Source organism: Molossus molossus, unplaced genomic scaffold (assembly GCF_014108415.1).
Source record: "Molossus molossus isolate mMolMol1 unplaced genomic scaffold, mMolMol1.p scaffold_m16_p_3, whole genome shotgun sequence".
Lineage (NCBI taxonomy): Eukaryota > Metazoa > Chordata > Mammalia > Chiroptera > Molossidae > Molossus > Molossus molossus.
Window position 1 is genome coordinate 130,482,610 of NW_023425366.1, and position 22,680 is coordinate 130,505,289.

Below are 22,680 nucleotides of genomic sequence, written 5' to 3' on the forward strand. Positions count from 1 at the left end.
GGGGATTCTGGAAAATATAGTTTCAGTTTAGCCAAGTTGGCATCATGCCTTGATACATGATAGTCAAACTGGTGGTGGAAATAAGATAATCTCTCTTTTTAAAAGCCAAAAAACCAATGCATTACATAAAAGAGAATGATCTGAGTGATAATTACTTCCCATCTGGGTTTTTTTTTTTTTTTTTACTTAATTAATTTATTTATTTTTGTTACAGATATTTCTCCTTTCCCCCCTCCACTGATTCCCCCCTCCTTCCCCCGCCCCGCCCTGTCCCCAGCTTTGTTGTCCATGTCCATTGTTCATGCATACATGCATATAAGTTCTGTGGTTTATCTCTCCCCATCACCCCCTCTTCTGGGGATTGTCAGTACCCCACTTCCACATCTCTGGGACTAGCCAGAAGGCAGTACAATGACATTGTTAGAGTGCTGAGGGAAAAAACAAAACAAAACAAAAAAACTGCCAATCCCGACTTCTAAAAAAATGTACTTCAAGAATAAGGTAAATAATTTTAAGATAAAACTAAAACAATTCTTCATTCACTTAAGAAACATTTAAGCTTCAGTCTAGACTCTAGACTCTAGGGAAATGATAGCAGAGGCAAACTCATATATTCAGGATAAATGAACAGTACTAGAGATGCCTTATATCTAAATATAAAAGTATTTTTTGTGTTAATTACTTTATTTTTTATTTTATTTATTTTTATTTTTATTTTTTTTATCCTCACCCGAGGATATTTTTCCATTTTTTGTACAGATAAAGTGGGAGGGAGAGAGAGGAAGGGAGAGAGAGAGAGAAACATCGACGTGAAGGGACACATCGAGTGGCTGCCACCCGCGCGACCAACCAGGGCCGGGTACAAACTGCAACCGAAGTACATGCCCTTAGCGGGAACCAAACCCGGGTCTCTCCGGACCACAGGCCGACGCTCTAACCGCTGAGCCAAATTGGCCAGGGCTAATTACTTTAAAATATGTGATGACAGCTCTCCATCACCAAAAAGAATATGGGCGTGGTTACTCTAGTGGACAGCAAAGTCAGAATTATAGCATTGTTTATCATGGTTAATCAATAACATAGAGACATATAGAGATGTAAGACATGAAACCTAGCATTATAAACAATAAAAGGTAGAAATGGTCATTTATGGTCTCATTTTTTCTACATTTTACAATGTTAACTCTAAATAGACTAGGAAAAATTAAGTATATAATTTTAAGCCTTACAATTACCACTAAAACTAATGGGAAGAAGTATAGCTAAAAAGTCAACTGAGAAACTAAAATGAAATTCTAAATGTATTAAAGTAATCCAAAGAAAGCCAGGAATAGGAAAGCATAAAAATAAGAAACAGAAGGGACAAACAGAAAACAACTAATCAATATGGTCCATGAAAATATGTACAACCATATCAATAAAGGACTAAATGCTCAAATTTAAAAGGCTGAGACTATCAGAATACATAAAAAGTTAGGACCCAACTACATGCTGTTTACAGTGAGCCACTTTAAATATAAAGATAAAAGTTTGAAAATAAATGGATGTAAAATGATATACCATGCAAAAATAAGTATAGGAAGACTGGAGGTGCTATTTGAATATCAGAGAAAATAGACTTCAAGACCAAGAATATTAGCAGAGATAAGAAATGACATTTCAGCCCAGCCTGTGTGGCTTAGTGGGTTGACATTGTCCCATGGACTGAGAGGTCGCAGTTCGATTCCTGGTCAGGGCACATGCCTAGGTTGCAGGCTTGATCCTCAGTAGGGGGTTTGCAGGAGGCAGTTCATGGATGCTTCTCTCTCACATCGATGTTTCTCTCTCTCTCTCTAACAAATCGAAAACATCTTTTTAAAAAAAGAGTGACATTTCATAATTCAATTAATCAGGAAGACACACAATAATACATTTTTATTGACATAATGATAGAGATTAAAATATATAGAAGAAAAAATACATAGAGGAACAATTTACAGAATTAAAGGGAGAAATAAACCTAAAGTCAGGATTGGAAATTTTAAGCCCTTTTGTTAGCAATCAATCAGACAAAAATATTAATAAAAGACTAAATGATGTAAGTAATACCATCACTCATCATTACAACCAACAAATGCAAAATGCACATTATTTCAAGCACACATGATCATATACTGAGCCAAAGAACAAATATGATTGGATTTAAAAGAATTGAGTACAAGTATGTGTTTTGACCACACAGGAAGTGAATTAGGAATCAATAATAATAATATATCTAGGAAACTTCCAAATATTTGGAAATTAATCTACAGATCTTTACATAATCCATACATCAAAAAAAATCATTCAGGGTATTAGAAAATACTTTGAACATTTAAGTGATAATAAAAAATATAAGAATTACATTTTTTTTCAGGGTACAGATGGAGCACTGCTTATAGGAAAATGTTTAGCATTCAATGTTGATATTTGAAAATATGAAAGACCTAAATGTTATGGCTTCAGTCTTCACATAAAGAAACTAAAATGAAGGAGAGGAGTAAACCAAAAGTACAAGAAAGAAAATTATAAAGAACAACAACAACAACAACAAAAAATCAATGAAAGAGAAAATAGTCAATAATAGAGCAAATTAATAGACAAATTTGGCTCTTTGAAATGATCGATAAAAGGAATGCAGTTTATTATAGGTAAATTATATCTTAATACATTTTACTTACGAAAATATATTTCTGGGGACAAAGAGTTTTCTTTTCTCTAACTGAGGTAGTCATGTAGCTCCATGAGTTATTCTTAAGATCCATGCTTAGTTACTCACCTTTTTGTATTTCTTATAGATACCAAAGTAAATGTATTGATTGAGAAATTTTCTTAGTTTCCAAACATTTGTCTCCCAAAAGAAAATCAAGAGAAGGTAAATAACGCCTATGGTACTCATCATAATTATATATATTCCAATCGTTTGCCCTTCCAAAGAATAAACACTCTTTTCAGTATCTGAGAATGACAAAGGGGGGGAGAGAGAGAGAGACATTACCACAGGACATTGACACAATGAACACAGCCTAAAAAAACAACAAATAGTATGAAATATAAGATAAAATAAAATGTTAGGCTAAGTGGACAGGTATTTAGACTGTGAGAAGTGATTGTTCTGGTACACAAATACCATTTGAATAATACATTTTGAAGGCTGATTTTCATGAGTATAATATATGGTAATCAATAAGCCTATTACTATTAACATATTAATTGATGTGTTTCATAATTATTGCATGTCATAAAAATACTCTTAAATCCTTTCAGAAGTTTAAAATCTGAAATTTATAATTAGAAGAATGTATTAGAGTGCAAATACTATTGAAAAAGATAACAGTATGCTTTAAAACAGTAAAAATAACAATTATCTGACACTTTTTGAACTTTTCTTAAAAGAATACTTAATTGAGAGGAAGGGAAAGAGAAAGAGAAACATTGATGTAAGAGCGAAACATCAATTGGCTGCCTTTTGCATGCCCCTTACCGGGAATGGATCCCCCAACCTGGGCATGTACCCTGATGGAGAATTGAACTGGCAACCTTTTCAGTGCTTGGGACAATGCCCAACCAACAGAGCAGCACAGTTCAGGGTTTGAACTTTCTTCAGAAGTTGAGTGAAAAGCACAGAATTCCTGTTATAAGTGAATTACAAATGCCCCTAATCTTAAAAAAATTTTAGAATGGTTTTAAATTTACCAAAAAAAAATTGTAGAGTACAGAGAAATCCATATACCCTGCATCCAGTTTCTCTTATTATTAACAACATACACTGGTGTGGTATATTACAATTAATGAGCAAATATTAATACATAATTATTAACTAAAGTCCCTAATTTATTCAGATTTTCTAGTTTTTAAAAAATGTTATGTTTTTGGCCCTGACCATGTAGCTCAGAAACAAATTAATAAAAATAATTAAAAAAAAAATAGAACATTGTCCTTATATTCCAAGGTTGCAGGTTCAATCCCCAGTCAATGCACATAAAAAAATCACCCAATGCATACATGAATCAGTGGAACAACAAATTTTCTCTCTCTCACTCCAAAACTAGATGAATAAACAAATAAAGTATTATAATTTTTTTGTTCCATAATCCAATCCAGAATACTGCATTTAGTGGTCATGATTGCTTAGGTACTTCTTGGATGTGATAGTTTCTCAGATTTCTTTATTTTTGATGACATTGACAGTGTTGAGTAGTACAGGTCAGACATTTTGCAGGATATCCCACAATTGGGTTGTTGTTTTTTTTCCCCATAATTAGACCAGTCAAATGGGTTCATGGGATTTGGGGAGGAAGATAACAGAAGTGCCATTTTTATATCATATTTTAAAAGTTCATACTATCAATATGATTTATCACTTTTAATGTTGACCTTGATCACCGGATTGAGGTAGTTTGTCAACTATGCTTTGGGTACTATGGACATTTCAATGATGATAATTCTTTCCATCTAAAAGCATGGTATAGCCCTGGCCGGTTTGGCTCAGCGGTTAGAGCGTTGGCCTGTGGTCCAGAGAGACCCGGGTTCGGTTCCCGCTAAGGGCACGTACTTCGGTTGCAGTTTGTCCCCGGCCCTGGTTGGTCGTGCGGGTGGCAGCCACTCGATGTGTCCCTTCACGTCAATGTTTCTCTCTCTCTCTCTCTCTCCCCCTCCCCCTCTATCTGTACAAAAATTGGAAGACTGTCCTCGGGTGAGGATAAAAAAAATAAAAAAATAAAAAATAAAAGCATGGTATATGTTTCCACTTATTTGAACCTTTTTCAATTTCATTCTTAATTGTCTTATAATTTTCTGAGTACAGGTTTATTACCTCCTTGGTTTAATTTATTTCTATGTATTTTATTTTGTGGATGCAATTATAAAGGAGATTTTTTTTTTTTTTAGTTTCCATTTCTTGTAGTTAATTTTTGGTGTATAAAAAGGCAACTAATTTCTAAATATTTATTTTGTATCTTGCTATATACTGAATTCATTGATCAGATTTAGTACTTTTTTTCGGTGGAATATTTAGGGTTCTCTATATGCAGTATCATGATGTCTGCAAATTATGACAGTTTTACGTCTTACTGGCTATGATTTTAAGTACTATGCTGAAAAAGACTGGTGAAAGTGAACATCCCTGACTTGTTCTTCTTTTAATTTAATTAATTTATCTATTTTTGTTACAGATGATTCTCCTTTTTCTCCCACTGATTCCTCCCTCCCCGCCCTGTCCCCAGCTTTGTTGTCCATGTCCATTGTTCATGCACACATGCATATAAGTTCTGTGGTTTATCTCTCCCACATTATCCCCTCTTCTGGGAATTGTCAGTCTGTACCCCACTTCCACATCTCTGGGACTACCCGATTCCTCAGACTGTTATGTTCATTGTATTCCACAAATAAGCGAGATTATATGATACTTGTCCTTCTCTGTTTGGCTTGTTTGGCTTAGGATAATACTTTCCAGGTCCCTCCATGTCGTCTCAAACAATAAGAGATCTTTCTTTCTTACAGCTGCATAGTACTCCATTGTGTATATGTACCACAACTTTTTCTATCTATTCGTCTACTGATGGACATTTGGGCTGTTTCCAGATCTTAGTTATTGTAAATAGTGCTTCTACAAATATGGGGGTACATATATTCTTTCTGATTGGTGTTTCAGGCTTCTAAGGGTATATTCCTAGGAGCGGGATCACTGGGTCAAATGGAAGTTCAATGTTTAATTTTTTGAGGTAACACCATATTGTTTTCCATAGTGGCTGCACCAGTCTGCATTGCCACCAGCAGTGTACTAGAGTCCCCTTTTCTTCACACCCTCTCCAACACTTGTTTGATGGTTTGTTGATGACGGCCATTCTGACAGGTGTCAGGTGATACCTCATTGTTGTTTTAATTTGCATCTCTCTGATGATTAGTGATGTTGAGCATTTCTTCATATGTCTCTTAGCCATTTGTATGTCCTGTTTGGAGAAGTCTCTATTTAGTTTCTCTGCCCATTTTGTAATTGGGTTCTTTGTCTTCCTTTTGTTGAGTTGTATGAGCACTCTCTCTATATTGGAAATTAACCCCTTATCTGCTATATCATTGGCAATTATGCTCTCCCATACAGTGGGTAGCCTTTCCATTTTGATGATTGTATCTTTTGCTGTGTAGAAACTTTTGACTTTGATGTAGTCCCATGTGTTCATTTTCTCCTATGTTTCCTTAGGTGATATATCAGTAAAAATTTTGTGGCATTTGTCTGAAATTTTGTTCCCTACAGTTTCTTCTAGGATTTTTAGGGATTCATGAGTCACATTTAAGTCTTTTATTCATTTTGAGTTTATTATTGTGTATGGTGTAAGTTGTTGGTCTAGTTTCATTTTTTTTTTTTTTTTTTGCATGTAGCTGTCCAATTTTCCCAACACCATTTATTAAAGAGGCTGTCCTTACTTCACTGTATGCTCTTGCCCCCCTTTGTCAAATATTAATTGAGCATATTGTCTTCAGTCCATTTCTGGGTTCTCTATTCTGTTCCATTGATCTATATGCCTGTTCTTGGGCCAGTACCAGGCTGTTTTGATTACAGTGGCTTTGTAGTATAACCTGAAATATAGTAATGTGATCATTCCAACTTTTTTCTTTTTTTTTTTTCAAGATTGCTGTGACTATTCGAGGTCTTTTTTGGTTTCATATGAATTTTTGAATATTTGTTCTAGTTCTGTGAAGTATTTTGTTGGTATTTTGATGAGGATTGCATTGAATCTATAGATTGCTTTTGGTAGTATGGACATTTAAATTATGTTAATTCTTCCCATTTATAAACAAGGTATGTGCTTCCACTTTTTTATATCTTCCTCTATTTCTTTTTCTCAATGACCTCTGGTTTTCTGCAAATAGGTTCTTTATTTCTTTGGTTAAGTTTATTCCTAGGGAGGAGAAAAAAATGGCGGCAGAGTGAACGGAGCTACACAGACCGTCTCCCAGAACCAAACTGAAATTACAACTTTAACACAGACAAATCGATGGGAAAAACCAACAGAAAAGCAGCTTGTGAGGAACAAACAACGCGGGACACTGACTCCATCCCAGTAGGCTTGCGAAGGCGCGAGACGGGGCTGGGAGCCCACGGTCCGCAGCTCAGAAGCAGCCTTAGCTGTAAGCGGCGCGCTCGGGTTACACTCCCAGGCGGCTCCACAGCGCAGCCGGGACAGAGGCTGAAACAGCCACAGCCACTCACCTTGGGCTCCGGCAGAGGGAGGGAGGACTGGACTGGAAATGTGTCGGGACATTCGGGGTTTGGAGGGCGCTCGGAGCTTTGGCTGAGTGCAGCCACTCAGGACGGTGGCCACATTGCTCCTTCCCTGGGCTCTGAGGAGAGGCAGCAGCCCCTCCCTCAGAGATCCAACCAAACCCTGTGGGCCATTGAAGTGCTAATTGAGGCTCACTAACAACCAGCATCTGCCCCACCCTCGTGAAAGCCCCTTGGCTGAGCACCAGAGGGAGTTTTTCAATCAACTGACAACCCAAAACTGATCAATTAACCTAGACTGCTAGCCTCCAGGCAAATAGCTAGAGGATAACAGTACGTTTCCTGGGCTGGCAACTTTAACCAGGAAAGTGAGACTTGACAGTGGTGTTCAACGTGGGTCCTCCCTCGCTCATCTAAACAGAGGAGAGGGAGCCACAAGCAGCAGAACACCAACACCCACAGGGAGAACTTCACAGGCTCCAAAGCCCACAGTGATAGCCAAAATGGTGAAACACAGAAACAGAAGCCAAATGAAAGAGCAAGAGACCTCCACCGAAGATGAGATCAATGTGGAGCAATTAGGCATGTTAACAGAGCTAGAATTCAGAGCCATGATCTTGAGGAAGCTGAACAGCATGAGTAAGGACATAGAGGCACTGAAAATAAGCCAATTGGAAATTAAAAACCAACAAGAAGAGATAAAAAATGACATATCAGAAATGAAAAACACATTGGAAGGTTTAAAAAGCAGAGTAGGGGAAGCTGAGGACCGGATCAGTGAATTAGAAGACAGGGTAGAAAAAATCAACCAATCAGAAAAACAAAAGGAAAAAACTATTAAAAAACAGGAAGACAGCTTAACAGAACTATGGGACAACTGGAAACATAATAACATTCGCATCATAGGAGTCCCCGAAGAAGAAGAAAATGAGCAAGGGATAGAGAATATATTCAAAGAAATAGTGAGAGGAAACTTCCCTAATTTGGTGAAGGAAGAAGGCATTCAAGTTCAAGAAGCACAGAGAGTCTCAAGTAAGAAGAACCCAAACAGGCCCACACCAAGACACATAGTAATTAATATGCCACAAATTAAAGACAAAGAGAGAATCCTAAAAGCAGCAAGACATAAGGAACAGGTTACCTACAAAGGGAACCCCATAAGGCTCTCAGCTGACTTCTCACAAGAAACACTACAGGCCAGAAGGGAATGGCATGAAGTAATCAAAGTCATGAAAAACAAGAATCTGAATCCAAGACTACTCTACACAGCAAGGCTAAAATTCAAAATAGAAGATCAAATAAAGAGCTTCCCAGACAAAAAAAGGCTAAGGGAGTACATTAGCACCAAACCAGCACTGCAAGAAATGTTAAAAGGACTGCTGTAAGTAGCAGTAAAAATGGGAAGAAAAATAGAACCACACTGAACAAAAATGGCAATAAATAAGTACATATCAATAATCACCTTAAATGTAAATGGATTGAATGCTCCCATAAAAAGACACAGAGTAGCTGATTGGATAAGAAAGCATGACTCATCTATATGTTGTTTACAAGAGACACACCTCTCAACAAAAGACTCACATAGGTTGAAAGTGAAGGGATGGAAAAAAATTTTCCAAGCAAATGGAAAGCAAAAAAAAGCTGGGGTAGCAATTCTCATATCTGATAAAATAGATTTCAAAATGAAGACCATAACTAGAGACAAAGAAGGCCACTACATAATATTGAAAGGATCTATCCAACAGGAAGATATAACCTTGATAAACATATATGCACCCAATACAGGAGCACCAAAATATATTAAAAATCTTCTGGAGGACTGCCAAGGAGAAATCGACAACAATACAACCATAGCAGGGGACTTCAACACCCCGTTGACAGCACTGGATAGATCCTCTAGGCAAAAACTTAGCAAGGAAACAGAGACTCTAAATGAAACACTAGACCAAATGGATTTAATAGATATCTACAGAGAATTACACCCCAAAACTACAGAATACACATTCTTCTCAAGTGCACATGGGACTTTCTCAAAGATAGACCACATGATAGGACACAAACTAAATCTCTACAAGTTCAAGAAGACTGAAATCATATCAAGCATCTTCTCAGATCACAATGGCATGAAACTAGAAATCAATTGCAACAAGAACATGCAAAGACATTTCAACACATGGAGGTTATTAAACAATGAATGGGTGACCGAGGAGATCAAGGAAGAAATTAAAAACTTCCTGGAAACCAATGAAAATGAACACACAACAACACAAAATCTATGGGATGCAGCGAAAGCAGTTCTGAGAGGGAAGTTCATAGCACTACAGGCCTACCTCAAAAAAGAAGAAAAATTTCTAATTGACTGTCTAACCTCACAACTTAAAGAATTAGAAAGCAAACAAAAAGAAAACCCCAGAGCAAGTAGAAGGAAGGAAATAGTAAAGATCAGAGCAGAAATAAATGACATAGAGACCAAAAAAACAATTCAAAGGATCAATGAAACAAAGAGCTGGTTTTTCGAAAAGATAAACAAGATTGATGGACCCTTAGCTAGACTCACCAAGAAACAAAGAGAGAGAACCCAAATACACAAAATCAGAAATGAAAGAGGAGAAGTAACAACCAACACCACGGAAATACAATAGATCGTTAACAACTACTATGAACAACTATATGGCAACAAATTCGACAATCTAAGCGAAATGGAGAAATTTCTAGAAAGACACAGTCTCCCAAAACTATTCCCGGAAGAGATAGAAAGCTTGAACAGACCAATAACAACTAAGGAAATTGAAGAGGTAATCAAGACTCTCCCAGCAAACAAAAGCCCAGGCCCAGATGGTTTCACGGGGGAGTTTTACCGAACATTCAAAGAAGAACTAACACCCATTCTCCTCAAACTATTTCAAAAAATTCAAGAAGAAGAAAGACTTCCAAACTCGTTTTATGAAGCCAGCATAATTCTAATTCCAAAACCAGAAAAAGACACTACGAAGAAAGAAAACTACAGGCCAATATCCCTGATGAACATAGACGCCAAAATCCTGAACAAAATATTAGCAAATCGGATCCAGAAATACATCAAAAAAATTATTCACCATGACCAAGTGGGATTCATTCCAAGGATGCAAGGCTGGTACAATATTTGCAAATCAATAAACGTGATACACCACATAAACAAAATGAAGAATAAAAACCACATGATCATATCAATAGATGCTGAGAAAGCATTCGACAAAATCCAGCATCCATTTCTGATAAAAACACTCAGAAATGTAGGAATAGAGGGATCATATCTCGACATAATAAAGGCCATATATGAAAGACCTACAGCCAACATCATACTCAATGGACAGAAACTAAAAAGATTTCCATTAAGAACAGGAACAACACAGGGATGTCTACTTTCGCCACTCTTATTTAACATTGTACTGGAAGTCTTACCCACAGCAATCAGACATGAAGAAAAAATAAAAGGGATCCAAATTGGAAAGGAGGAAGTGAAACTGTCATTATTTGCAGATGACATGATATTGTACATAGAAAACCCTAAAGACTCTATCAAAAATCTATTAGACTTAATAAATGAATTTGGCAAAGTAGCAGGATACAAAATTAACATCAAGAAATCGACGGCATTCTTGTACATCAATGATGAACTCACAGAAAGAGAAACTGAAAAAACAATCCCATTTACCATCGCTCCAAAAAAATTATGATACCTAGGAATAAACTTAACCAAAGAAGTAAAGGACCTATTTGCAGAAAACTACAGGTCATTGAAAAAAGAAATAGAGGAAGATATAAAAAAGTGGAAGCACATACCCTGTTCATGGATTGGAAGAATTAACATCATTAAAATGTCCATACTACCCAAAGCAATCTATAGATTGAACGCGATCCCCATCAAAATACCAACGACATATTTCATAGAACTAGAACAAATACTTCAAAAGTTCATATGGAACCAAAAAAGACCCCAAATAGCCACAGCAATCTTGGAAAAAAAAGAACAAAGTAGGTGGGATCACAATACCAGATATCAGGTTATACTACAAAGCGACTGTAACCAAAACAGCCTGGTACTGGCACAAGAACAGGCATATAGACCAGTGGAACAGAACTGAAAACCCAGAAATGGACCCAAGGCAATACGCTCAATTAATATTTGACAAAGGTGGCAAGAGCATACAGTGGAGTAAAGACAGCCTCTTTAATAAATGGTGTTGGGAAAATTGGACAGCTACATGCAAAAAAATGAAACTAGACCATCAACTTACACCATACACAAAAATAAACTCAAAATGGATAAAAGACTTAAATGTGACCCGTGAATCCATAAAAATTCTAGAAGAAAATGTAGGCAAAAAATTTCGGACATCATACGGAGCAGAATTTTCACTGATACATCACCTAAGGCAACAGAAATAAAGGAGAAAATGAACACATGGGACTACATCAAACTCAAAAGCTTCTGCACAGCAAAAGAAACAATCATCAAAATGGAAAGGCAACCCACTGTATGGGAGAACATCATTGCCAATGATGTATCAGATAAGGGGTTAATTTCCAATATATATAGAGTGCTCCTACAACTCCACAAAAGGAAGACAAAGAACCCAATTAAAAAATGGGCAGAGGAGCTGAATAGACACCTCTCCAAACAGGACATACAAATGGCCAAGAGACATATGAAGAAATGCTCAACATCACTAATCATCCGAGAGATGCAAATTAAAACAACAATGAGGTATCACCTCACACCTGTCAGAATGGCCACCATCAACAAATCATCAAACAACAAGTGTTGGCGAGGGTGTGGAGAAAAGGGGACTCTAATACACTGCTGGTGGGAATGCAGACTGGTGCAGCCGCTATGGAAAACAATATGGTGCTACCTCAAAAAATTAAAAATTGAACTTCCATTTGACCCAGTGATCCCACTGCTGGGAATATACCCTAAGAAGCCTGAAACACCAATCAGGAAGAATATATGTACCCCCATGTTCATAGCAGCACTATTTACAATAGCTAAGATCTGGAAACAGCCCAAGTGTCCACCAGTAGACGAATGGATAAAAAAGCTGTGGTACATATACACAATGGAGTACTATGCAGCGGTAAGAAAGAAAGATCTCTTATCCTTTGAGACGACATGGAGGGACCTGGAGAGTATTATCCTAAGTGAAAGAAGCCAAGCAGAAAAAGACAAATACCACATGAGGAATACAGTAGACCCAGACCCATGGAAGTAGGGCACAGACTGACATCCCTCAGAAGAGGGGATGGGGGGTGGAGGGGTGGGAAGAGATAAACCACAGAACTTATATGCATGTATGCATGACCAATGGACATGGACAACTAAGCCGGGGACAGGGTGGAGGGGGGGTGGGGTGGGGGTTGCAAATGGGGTAAAAAGGTAAAATATCTGTAACAAAAAATAAATAAAAATTCATAAAAGGAAAAAAAAAATTTATTCCTAGGTATCTTCATTTTCTTGCCATGATAGTAAATGGGATTATTTTTTCAATTTCTTTTTCTGTGACTTCATCATTGGTGTATAAGAATGCCATTGATATCGTGATGTTAATTTTGTATCCTTCTACTTTTCCAAATTCATTTATTAAGTCTAGTACATTTTTGATGGAGTCTTTGGGGTTTTTTATGTATAGTATCATGTCATCTGTGAATAATGACAGTTTCACTTCCTCCTTTCCAATTTTGATCCCTTTTATTTTTTTCTCCCTGTCTGATTGCTGTGGCTAAGACTTTCAGTATTATGTTAATTAAGAGCGGCAAAAGTGGACATCCTTGTCTTGTTCCTGTTCTTAAGAAAAATGCTTTTTATTTTTGCCCATTGAGTATGATGTTGGCAGTAGGTCGTTCACATAAAGCCTTTATTATAACGAGATATGAACTCCCTATTCTGATTTTTGAACGTTTTTATCCCAAATTGGTGCTGGATTTTGTCGAATGCTTTTTCAGCATTTATTGATATGATCATGTGATTTTTATTTTTTATTTTGTTTCTGTGGTGTATCACATTGATTGATTTGCAAATGTTGTACCAGCCTCGCACCTCTGGGAATGGTGAATAATTTTTTTTTATGTATTGCTTGAAACAATTGGCTAGTATTTTGTTCAGGATTTTGGCATTTATGTTCATCAGGGATATTGCCCTGTAGTTTTCTTTCTTTGTATTGTGTGTTTCTGGATTTGGAATTAGAATTATGCTGGCCTCATAAAACGAGTTTGGTAGTCTGCCTTTTTAAATTTTTTGAAATACTTTGAGGAGAATAGGAATTAATTCTTCTTTGAATGTTCAGTAAAATTGCCTTGCGAAGCTGTCCAGACCTCGGCTTTTGTTTTCTGGGAGAGTCTTGATTACATCTTCAATTTCTTTTCTTGTTATTGGTCTGTTCAAGTTTTCTATCTCTTCCCGATTCATATTTGGGAGACTGTGTGTTTCTAGAAATTTGTCCATTTCATTTAGATTGTCAAATTTGTTGCCGTATAATTGTTCATCATATTTATTAACAATCCTTTGTATTTCTGTGGTGTCAGTTATTATTTCTCCTCTTTTATTTCTGATTTTGTGTATTTGGTTTCTCTCTCTCTGATTCTTGGTGAGTCTAGTTAAGTGTTTATCAATCTTGTTTGTCTTTCCAAAGAACCAGCTCTTTGTTTCATTGATCCTTTGAATTGTTTTGTTGTTTTTTTCATCTCCATGTTATTTATTTCTGTTCTCATCTTTACTATTTCCATCCTTCTACTTGCTCTGGGGTTTTCCTTTTTGCTGTCTAGTTCTGTAAGTTGTGAGGTTAGATAGTCTGTTAGAAATTTGTCTTGCTTCTTCAGGTAGGCCTGTAGTGCTACGAGCTTCCCTCTCAGAACTGCTTTTGCTGCATCCCATAGAAATTGTGTTGTGTGTTTATTTTCATTGGTTTCTAGAAAGTTTTTAATTTCTTCCTTGGTCTTCATGATAACTCATTCATTGTTCAATAACATGCTGTTTCGCCTCCATGTTTTCAAATGCCTTTTCATGTTCTTGTTGCAATTGATTTCTAGTTTTATGCCATTGTGATCTGAGAAGATGCTTCATATGATTTCAGTCTTCTATAACTTGTGGAGACTTAGTTTGTGCCCTAACATGTGATCTATCTTTAAGAATGTCCCATGTGCATTTGAGAGAATGTGAATTCTGCAGTTTTGGGCTGTAATTCTCTGTAAATATCTATGAAATCCATTTGATCCAGTGCTTCATTTAGAGTCTGTGTTTTCTTGTTCAATTTTGTCATCTAGATAATCTATCCAGTAATGTCAGTGGGGTGTTGAAGTCCCCTGCTATGATTGTACTGCTGTTGATTTCTCCTGTGAAGTCCTCCAGAAGATTTTTAATATATCTTGGTGCTTCTATATTGGGTGCATATATGCTTACCAAGGTTATATCTTCCTGTTGGATAGATCCTTTCAATATTATGTAGTGGCCTTCTTTGTCTCTAGTTATGGCCTTCATTGTGAAATCTACTTTTTCAGATGTGTGTATTGCTACCCCAGCTTTTTTTCCTTTCCGTTTTCTTGAAAGATTTTTTTTTATCCCTTCACTTTCAACCTATGTGAGTCTCTTGTTGTGAGGTGGGTCTCTTGTAAACAACATATATGTGAGTCACGCTTTCTTATCCACTCAGCTACTCTGTGTCTTTTTATTAGAGCATTCAACCATTCACATTTAAGGTGGTAATTGATATGTACTTATTTATTGCTATTTTTGTTTAGTGTGGTTCTATTTTTCTTCCTATTTCTGTGTTAATTACAGCAGTCCTTTTAACATATCTTGCATTGCTGGTTTGGTGTTGATATATTTTTGTCTGGGGAGCTATTTGACCTTCTATTTGAATGATAGCCTTTCTGGATAGAGTAGTCTTGGAATTAGATCCTTGTTTTCCATGACCTTGATTACTTGATGCCACTCCCTTCTGGCCTGTAGTGTTTCTGTTGATAAGTTAGCTGAAAGCCATATGAGGTTTCCTTCGTAGGTAACTTATTGCTTATCTCTTGCTGCCTTTAGGATTCTGTCTTGGTCTTTAATTTTTGGCATTTTAATTACTATGTGTCTTGGTGTGGGCCTGTTTGTGTTCTTATTACTTGGGGCTCTGCGCTACTGGAACTTGAATGCCTTCTTCCTTCAACAAGTTAGGACAGTTTTCTGTCACTATTTCTTCAAACATATTCTCTAAACCTTGCCCATTTTCTTCCACTTTGGGGACTCCTATGATGCAAATATTATTATGTTTCCAATTGTCCCAGAGTTCTCTTAAGCTATCTTCCTGTTTTCAATTGTTTTTTCCCTTTGTTTATCTGATTGGTTGATTTTTTTCTACCCTGTCAACCAAAAAAGACCTCAAATAACCGGAGCAATCTTGGGAAAGAAGAAAAAAGAAGCTGGGATCACAATACTAAATATCAGGTTATACTACAAATCCACTGTAATCAAAACAGCCTGGCACTGGCACAAGAACAGGCAGATAGATCAATGGAACAGAATAGAGAACCCAGAAATGGACCCAAGGTAATATGCTCAATTAATATTTGACAAAGGTGGCAAGAGCATACAGTGGAGTAAAGACAGCATCTTTAATAAATGGCGTTGGGAAAATTGGACAGCTATGTGCAAAAAAATGAAACTAGACCACTAACTTACACCATACACAAGAATAAACTCAAATGGATAAAAGACTTAAATGTGACTCATGAATCTCTAAAAATCCTAAAGGAAAATATAGGCAACAAAATTTCAGACATCATACGCTGCAGAATTTTCACTGATACTTCACCTAAGGCAACAGGGACAAAGGAAAAAATGAACACATGCGACTACATCAAACTCAAAAGCTTCTGCACAGCAAAAGATACAATCATCAAAATGGAAAGGCTACCCACTGTATGGGAGAGCATAATTGCCAATGATATAGCAGATAAGGGGTTAATTTCCAATATATAGAGAGTGCTCATACAGCTCAACAAAAGGAAGACAAAGAACCCAATTACAAAATGGGCAGAGGAACTAAACAGACACCTCTCCAAACTGTACATACAAATGGCTAAGAGGCATATGAAGAAATGCTCAACATCACTAATCATAAGAGAGATGCAAATTAAAACAACAATGAGGTATCACCTCACACCTGTCAGAATCGCCGCCATCAACAAATAATCAAACAACAAGTGTTGGCGAGGGTGTGAAGAAAAGAGGACTCTAGTACACTGCTGGTGGGAATGCACACCGGTGCCACCACTATCTAAAACAATATGGTATTACCTCAAAAAATTAAAAATTGAACTTCCATTTGACCCAGTGATCCCACTTCTAGGAATATACCCTTAGAAGCCTGAAACACCAATCAGAAAGAATATATGCACCCCCATGTTTATAGCAGCACTATTTATAATAGCGCAAATCTGGAAACTGCCAAATGTTCATCAGTAGATAAATGGATATAAAAGCTGTAGCACATATACACAATGGAGTACTACGCAGCTGTAAGAAAGGAAGATTTCTTATCCTGTGAGACGATATGGAGGGACCTGGATAGTATTATCCTAAGCAAAACAAGCGAACCAGAGAAAGACAAATATCACATGTTCTCACTTATTTTTGGAATATAATAAACATAACAGTCTGAAGAACGGGGTAGTCCCAGAGATGTGGAAGTGGGGTCCAGACTGACAATTCCCAGAAGAGGGAGTGTGGGGGATAGATAAACTACAGAACTTATATGCATGTATGCATGAACAATGGACATGGACAATGAAGGTCGGGCAGAGTGGGGAGGGAGGGGGAGGGGTGAATCAGTGGGGAAGAAAGGAGAAACATATGTAACACAAATAAATAAATTAATTTTTAAAAAAAAGAAATCAGCTGACCGTCTTATAAGAGTTCCCTTGTAGACAGCTGTTTTCTCTTGCTGCTTTACGATGCTCTCTTTGTCTTTATATTTATTATGTGTCTTGGCATGGGCCTTTTTGGGTTCATCTTTTTTGGAAATCTCTGTGCTTCCTGGACTTGTGTGTCTTTTCTTTACCAGGTTAGGGGAACTTTTAGTCATTATTTCTTCAAGTGAATTCTCAATTCCTTTTTTTTTTTTAATTTATTCTCCATCTGGTGCCAGTATGATGCAGATGTTGTTACACTTGATATTGTCCCAGAGGTCCCTTAAACTACATTTTTAAATTCTGTTTTTTATTTGCTGCCCTGACTGGGTGTTTTCTATTTTGTCTTCCAAATTGCTGAGTTGATCTCCTTCCTTTTGCATGCTGTTGATTCCTTCTAGTATATTCTCAGTTCAGATATTGCATCTTAATTTCTGTGGTTTTTATTTTTATGGTTTCTATGTCCATTTTTATGTTTACTGTCTCTTTACCTTTTCACTGAGTTCATCTTGTCTCCCCCTAAGTTCCTTGAGCATCCTTCTAATCATTATTTTCAACTCTTTATCTGAGAGATTGCTTACCTACATTTCATTCAGTTCTTTTCTGGAGATTTCTTTTGTTCTTTTATTTGGGGCATGTTTCTAGTTCTTCCCATTTTTGTTGCCTGTTTGTTTGTGTGTATTAGGTATGTCTGCTATGCCTCCCAGAATTAGTATGGTGGCCTTACGTAGTAGGTGTCTTGTGGATTCTCCCTGATCTCATAAATTCGGTGCTTGAGGATGTCCCCTGAGTGTTTTATGCAAACCTTCCTGTTTTAATTCAGTCTTGGTTATTGTGGGCCTCTCCATGAGTGGGGTTGCCCCTCCAGTTGGTTCAATATGAGAAATGACCTCAACCATAATGTATAAGCTGCTGGGCCAGAGCTGACCCCCATGAAGCAGAATTTGCTACAGCAGGGTCTGGTACTTGCCAACATCTCCCTTTGTGTATCCTGCTTTTAAAGCTAACTGGGTCATGCTCTGGATGTGGTCCAAATTTTACCACCATATATGTTGGTTCTGAAACCTCTTGGGACCAACCACAATGCAGGTCAGTGTCAGGCACTGCCTGTAACTGGCCCTGGGCTACTTGTTGGAGTTACAGAGCAATTCACAGTGGCTGCCTCTACTGAGCCTCAGTGTTTATAGAAGGGGCCAAACTGCATACCAAGGCTGGTTTCCACCAGCATCAAACAAAGGACTAGGTCAGCAAAAGACCTAAAGGCACCTTGAGATCTGCCACTGCCTGTTGGCTGCCTGGTAGGCTCAGTTACTAAAGGCACCTTTGATAGTACACAAAGTAGGTTCCTATTAAGTCACCAGGTAGAGATAAGTAGTTTTCACAAGACTGATACATATTTAAACTCAGTGCTAATATTAGGTTAGGCAACTCAGCAAAAGTCTCTGGGAATACCAAGGCCAGCCACCTCTAAGTGAGCATGCACAGACCTTTGTGGTGGGACCTTCAGGGTGGGGCCAGAAGAATTCACCAGGCCTGAACAGACCAAGATTTGGCTGTGTGAGGGGATGGATCTGCATAAGAATGGTGGCGCCAGTTGGGCATGCAAAGGAACAATGTCCTCTATCCTACAGTTACACAAATCAGCCTCTTTCGGAGTCTCACTATACCTCCTTGAAAGTCTTCTAAAAGAGTCTGCACTCAGGCCCAGGAAGTCACAGCCAGCTGACAAATTCACAGAGCATGAGCTCAACAGGGCCTGCCATCAGCAGTTGGAGGGACAGGCTAGTGGATCTCTCATAGTGAGACTAGTGGATCTTCTAGGGGGAGGCAGAATGTTGTTCTGGTATGTGGCATTGCTCTGGTGTGCAAAGCACCTGGCAGGGGGAGGGGAAATAGCTCCCCCCCCCCCCCCCCGAGCTGCACAACTCTGTCTTGGAAATCTCCAGAGTTTTCCCTTAAGAGACTTCTAAATAAGTCTATGTCATAGGCTGACGCAGCTGACTCCTCTGCAAGGTATGAGATAGGCTGGGCAAGGCAACAGGGAATCAAGAAGGTGGGGCTATTGCATTCCCCCAGGCTGATGCATTTCAGAGGCAAGTGCTCCACCCAGAAAAGATGGCATCTGTGGGCGGTGCAGGAGAGGGACTCAGCACAGAGACCCTGGCAGCTGACCTTTCAGATCTCATCCCAGAGCCACACAACCCAGTCTGTCTTCGCAGGACTCCTGTCCACTCCAATCCATATTTTCTCTACTGAAGCCCAAGATGTTTGGCCAAGAACAAGATTTTTTACCTGGCTCTTTACAAGGACACCTGGGTTTCCAGCAGACTCCTGTATCCCTCTGGCATACAGAATCCCTGCTGACTTTCACAGCCAGATGTTATGTGGGCTCCTAGTCCCAGTTAGGTGCTTTGGGCTGGGGAGCCCGGCATGCGGTTGAGGCCCTACACTCCTCAGAGGGGATCTTTGCAGCTAAGATATCCCTCCTGATTCTTAACTGCCACACACGGGAGTGAGGCCAGCTGGTTTTGTGTCTCTGCCCTTCCTAACAATGGCTTCTGTAAATCCTTGGTTATAAGACTTCTGTTTGGCTGGTCTTCACTTGGTTATTCAGGCTGACTGTTCTATAGTTTAGTTGTAATTCCACTTTGGACCTGGGAGGAGGTCGGTGTAACTTCCACCTAATCCACTGCCACCTTGGACACCTCTCCATGTTGTCATTTAAAAATTTTTTTGAGTATAAAGTGAAATTGAATAGTATAATAAAGACCATTTCCTCCAGATTTTAGTCATATTTGCTCCCCACACTTCTCCCCCACGATATGTATATTTTTAATTAATTTGACTCTGGTTTTAAAAGAATAGTTTCTTATATCTGTTGTTTATATTTTTATAGTTGTTTTCTTGTCGTACCAGTTTTGTATGACAGTTGGTTATCTTTTTCTGTTGTTAATTGTTGTGAATTTTCACAAAAAATCAAAACAATAATTTTATGGGGAGTTGATGACGGCGTTGGGATGATTATTTGGCTGCTTACTATATGAAAGCTATTTCTGTTGATAAGGCAGAATACAATTTATTTAATAAATGTTTTTCTGCTAGTAGTGGTGTGGCAACAGTTTTCTTTTTCCCCTTTAACCCTTTGTTTCTGCAGTACTTTTAGCTTAGGCTGCTGTCCCCTTCTTTTTATACAACATGAAGCCTCTAAAGAATTGTTCTGCCTTCCAAGCTGCTCTTTGTCTCAGAAATGTTGACTTCCCAAGATGAGAATTTTATAAAAGAATTGAGACATCAAATCACAGAGGCAATATTTTTGGAGAATCTGATCAAGAAAAATACAAACCTCCCAGGCCCCAGTGAAATATGTCCTAGTAATGAAGAGAAGACTGGCTGACAATAAATTATTTAAGAGCCATTGTATAATGTTAGAAAATTAATCCCCCAAAGTGGAGAATGTGGAAGAAAATAATAAAGAACATCAATTCATATTTCAGAAAACAAACATACAATAGAAAGAAGCAATGAATGTGAAAGCTTGTTTTTTGAAAAGACTAATATAATTGATAAAGTTCTGGTACGATTTATCAAGAAAAAATATGAGTGGAAAGATTAGAAATATCAAAAATGTAAATGGCAATATCACTTTAAAACTTATATGTTAAAAATACCATAATATATTATTAACAAATTTACCCCATTAAAATTTAAAAAGTAGGTAAAGTAAAATGCCTTACAAAAATTCTATTATCTTCTCTCCCAAAATTATTAGTAGGATACCTGAATAATCCATTCCTTCAAATAAGTTGTGTATAGGTGTGTGTGTGGTTCTGAGTGGTGATGGTGTTGGGGGAAATACCAGAAGATATAATACAATTAAAATACAAAGCCTTTCCCATAGAGAAAACACATCAGACAAGGACAGAACAAAGCTTTGAGTACCGGTTCTGGCCCATGAGAGCTGTGCGAGATCGGGCACGGGCACTTTCCTCAAAATGAGTTGAAAAACGATAGCTTGAGTTTGTGAAGATATAAAATAATGTATGTAGAGTTACTAGGTGGTTGATTGTTAGTTCTATATCTGATGAAAACTTTAAACTTACCTTGGATTTGCTTTTGAGGCTTATTATATTTACAAAGGCTTTTCCCCAGCCTTGTAAAATGACCAACATACATGTGGCCTGGCCCTCTCCTTCAAATTAAGGGAAGATTCCCCCACATGTCTCAAGGGCAGACCCTGAGACTAATTTTCTAGAGCTTAGGAACTCCCAAGATACTTACTTTGTTTATCACACTTTAAGTTGGTAGCATGCATTATTTTGGAGCACCAGTTTTTCGTCTGGTGGAAAGTAAAATAGTTAATGATGCACATTGCCAGGTTGTAATTGGGAAGGAGTAGTAATGATTTAAATAGGAAGCTTCTGTTGGCATTTGGCATGTTATTTTCAGCGTCTAAAAAGATGATAAGATTAAGTTTCATTGTAAGAAATGAACTATCCCCGGGACAAGAAGTCCTCCAATTTATAAGTAAACCAAGCTCAGGGAATTAAAACCAGATGATTACCCAGCTGGTGTGGCTCAGTGGTTGAGCATTGGGTTCAATTCCTGATCAGGGCACATGCCCAGGTTGTGGGCCCGATCCCCAGGACGGGGCATGCAGGAGGTGGCCAATTGATGTTCTCTCTCATCAATGTTTCCCTCTCTCATCCTCTCCCTTTTTCTCTCTCTAAAAATTAATAAAGAAAAATAATTAGAAACAAACAACAAAAAAACCCAGATGATTATCCTTGAAGAACACTATTTCCCAATAGGTTTGTCCCAGTTGATAGCTAGTGACAGTTTGTGTTGATAATTGAAGGGTTCTTGAAGTCTTTTTACTGAAGTGGGTGTCCATCTGATAAGTCTTCCTGGTACCCATTATGAACAGGAAACAACTACACGCTATTTTTCACATTTCTAAACCAAATCAATTAAATAAGAGAGGTAAAGTAGGAGATACAGCTAGAATTCAACAGTAAGGAACAGATATAAAAATTATGCTACATTTGAGGGTAGAAAAAAACTTCAAAGAAAACAGTTGATGGGTAACTAACATCTCTCCAAAGAATGTATTTGATAAAATAATTAGCCTAATTCCTGGAGATATAAACATGCTTAATTTATGAACTGCCATTGTAGAATTTTGATAATGAATTCAGTTTTTTGGAAAGAAGATAAAAGACTAGTCTAATCAGAAAGGTCAATAAGACCTTTGGGCAAAAAAAGAGCTGACCAAGCAGTAAAATCTCAAGTGCCAAAGCTATGGCAATTCTGTCCTGTGTAGATTTTAATTTGATATAGAGACAAATAATTGATCCAGATTGAAAAATTCTGGTTGTTGTCCACTTGAACAGACGCCCCAAATGGCACTAGTTTTATAGACCAGCACTGTCTGATGTAAGTGTTAGGTCATGGGAAGCTCAGTGGCTGCACTCATATACATATGTGGCTACTGAGCACTTGAATGTGGCTATTGT

At 37.7% G+C, this 22,680-nt stretch overlaps 1 protein-coding gene across 1 annotated transcript in view; it reads right to left on the reverse strand.

The window, feature by feature from the left end:
* The window catches only part of LOC118642185 (ATP-binding cassette sub-family A member 3-like), a 223,145-nt gene that overhangs the window by 41,090 nt on the left and 159,375 nt on the right, over positions 1-22,680 (reverse strand). The window contains exon 23 of the mRNA XM_036279777.1: positions 2,798-2,976. Coding sequence (XP_036135670.1) covers positions 2,798-2,976 — 179 coding nt within the window. The remainder of the gene's footprint in view (positions 1-2,797; positions 2,977-22,680) is intronic.